Source organism: Polistes dominula, unplaced genomic scaffold (assembly GCF_049000335.1).
Source record: "Polistes dominula isolate Pdom_NZ unplaced genomic scaffold, Pdom_raw_medaka contig_11, whole genome shotgun sequence".
NCBI classification, from domain to species: Eukaryota; Metazoa; Arthropoda; class Insecta; order Hymenoptera; family Vespidae; genus Polistes; species Polistes dominula.
In genome coordinates this window covers 2,267,501-2,270,000 of record NW_028301154.1, presented here as the reverse complement: position 1 = coordinate 2,270,000, position 2,500 = coordinate 2,267,501, and the positions used below count along the sequence as shown (strand labels likewise).

At 35.2% G+C, this 2,500-nt stretch overlaps 2 protein-coding genes across 3 annotated transcripts in view; both read right to left on the bottom strand.

Annotated features, from left to right (window-relative positions):
- Positions 1-792, bottom strand: part of LOC107072910 (uncharacterized) — an 8,769-nt gene extending 7,977 nt beyond the window's left edge. Inside the window, exon 1 of the mRNA XM_015333225.2 lies at positions 1-792. This exon is cut by the window's left edge and continues 5,353 nt beyond it. The gene's annotated coding sequence lies outside the window, so the exon portion shown is untranslated.
- Positions 793-930: 138 nt separating this feature from the next.
- LOC107072909 (rhombotin-1) overlaps positions 931-2,500 on the bottom strand; it is a 64,312-nt gene continuing 62,742 nt past the window's right edge. For both annotated transcript variants that reach the window (XM_015333223.2, XM_015333224.2), the window contains 2 exons: positions 1,442-1,676; positions 931-1,226 (listed from right to left, as the gene is read on the bottom strand). In XM_015333223.2, coding sequence (XP_015188709.1) covers positions 1,068-1,226; positions 1,442-1,676 — 394 coding nt within the window. In that variant the 3' untranslated portion in view covers positions 931-1,067. The remainder of the gene's footprint in view (positions 1,227-1,441; positions 1,677-2,500) is intronic.

The following is a 2,500-nucleotide window of genomic DNA, read 5'->3' as shown; positions in this document are numbered from 1 at the left end:
GAAAAAAAAAAACACAAAAAATTTATTTGACCATTTTCCTATACTCGGCCATCTTCTTCTTCTTCTTTCTTTCTTTCCTTTCCTTTTGTTTTTATCTTCTTCTTCTTCTTCTTCTTCTTCTTCTACGTCATAACTCGATGTCATCGTCCTCTATCTCGTTACGAAAAAATTACCTAATTAGAAGGATGAAAAAAAAGAAAAAAAAAGAGAAAAAAAAAAAAAAAGAATAAGAACGAGAGCGGATTATGTTAACCGGTTTTTAACGAAGATGATAATAATAATCATAGAAAGATCTTAATCGTTAGACGTATACTCGTATAACCTCAGGCGTTCTTCACTCATGAAGTCGATATATATATATATATATATTAATAAGGATATTTACAACTGACGACTTCGCCATTTTCTTTCACACTCTCACTCTCTCTCTCTCTCTCTTTCTTTTCGCACTATTTAACACTCATCCTTTTTTTCAACTTACTCTTCATTTTTGTGTTTGTTTCTATGTGTTTTTTGTTTTCCTCTTTTTGTTTTTCTTTTCTCTCTCGTCAATCTTTACTTATCGTTAGAAACATATTTTACACGAACTGTCCCGTTTATTATGGTGTAACCACGTGCAAGGGGGGTGAAACACCAGATCAAAATTTACAATGGATTTACCAATAAATCATCACCTGTATTGTTTTTCTTTTTTTTGTTTGTTTCGTTTGTTGTTTGTCCTATCTGTTTCTTCAACCCTTTCTTCCGTTTTTTTTTTCATTTTTTTTTTTTTTAATCTTTTTAATCATTTTTTCGTTAATTCGAGAATAGAAGAACAAGAAATCAATTCTTCCTATACGAGACGACTCGAATTATTTGTAATTACATTTTCGCCCGTTTTCAGTTCGCGAAGAACGTCCAAGTTCTTTTTATTTTATTTTTACTTTGTTGTTTGTTTTGTTTTGTTTTGTTTTTTTCTTTTCAACTCCGAAGCTTTAAATCGCGCAACACACTCGACGACACGATTTCACGGCTGATTAATAACCGCTGAGACATCTTAACTTCTTCAGTGGTGGTAAAGCCTCGTCTCAGCTCGTCGGTGCTTGCATCGTCATCGGCAGTGGTTTCACCGAACCCAAACCAGGCCCAGATAGTCCGTTGTTGTTCATATCACCTGGTGCACGAGGACCACCCACGCCTATGGCTGTACCATTTATTGTTGCTCCTCCACCACCTGACATCTGACCCTAAAGTCAAAAAATCAATCCTTCCTTCAACATCTATCTATCTATCATTGTGTTACATTGAGTTTAATTCTTTTAATAGGGGGATGGGAGGGGGAGGGGGCAAGTTAGGTTATCTTTTACAGGGGGGGGGGGGAAATAATTATTATTATCTCGATAAATATTCATTAAGATGACTTTTTAAAAATGACAAACAGATTTTCGATAATAAAACTTACGTTCGTCGCGTGATTATGAGGTCCCACCATTTGCCCGATACCTTGATGACCCTGAAGAGGATTGTGACCAGAATGAACGTTCTGTCCAGGTGGGGTCGCCGATGGTGGAAGTTGCCTTTTAATATATGCGAGTGATGCTGGTGACTGAGGTGCCATATTGGCGAACCTCGCTTCGTAATCGTACTCGCAAAGAATTTTATTCTCGCACAAATAAAACCGATCACCTACGCAAAATCTGCAATCAAACAAACAAAACAACCCTTGTTCCTAACTCTCGTTTTAACAAAATTCATTCATAAGATTTATCTATAACTAAATCGTTCTCGATCCTATAACAACAATCATATATCGATTAATTCTCGACGATTATTACAAATTTATCAAAATGTAATCCTAAGAAAAAAAAAAGAAGTGATCCCAAAAAAAAAAAAAAAGGAAAAGGAAATCACAAGGACTAAATGTGCTAACAAGGAAACACCTGTTGATGCCTGTTGAGCTTTAGTTAAGATAATAATACGGTGTTAAGCGAAGGAAGTTTTGGAAATGTAAAGAAGGAAATAAAAAAAGATTGACAAAGAAAGATAGAGAGAGAGAGAGAGAGAGAGAGAGAGAGAGTTTATCAAAAGATGGACGGATGAATTAGAATTTATGGAAAGTACCGAACGCAATTTTCGAGAAAATGTAATTGACCGGTCAGAAAGAGAAAAAGAAGAGAAATAATAGATACATATATAGGAATGCCGGTAATATTTTTATCCTCTTCTATTTCCCCATTTCTTCTTTTTTTTTGTTTTTTCTTTTTTTTTTTTTTAATCCAAAAATGGTCGAACGTCAAAACGCGAAGGGTTTGATGGACGCTTGGAAATTTGTACCGATTGACAGTAGCAGAATTATCTCACGATGCATCTGTCTCTCGCGTATTTCCATCTTCGTTCATTTTTTTTTTTTTTTTGAGAGAGAGAGAGAGAGAGATAGGAAAAAAGAATAGAAAGAAAAAGAGAGAGAAAGAGAGAGAGAGAGAGAGAGAGCAGAGATCGATAGTAATGGAAAGGGATAGAG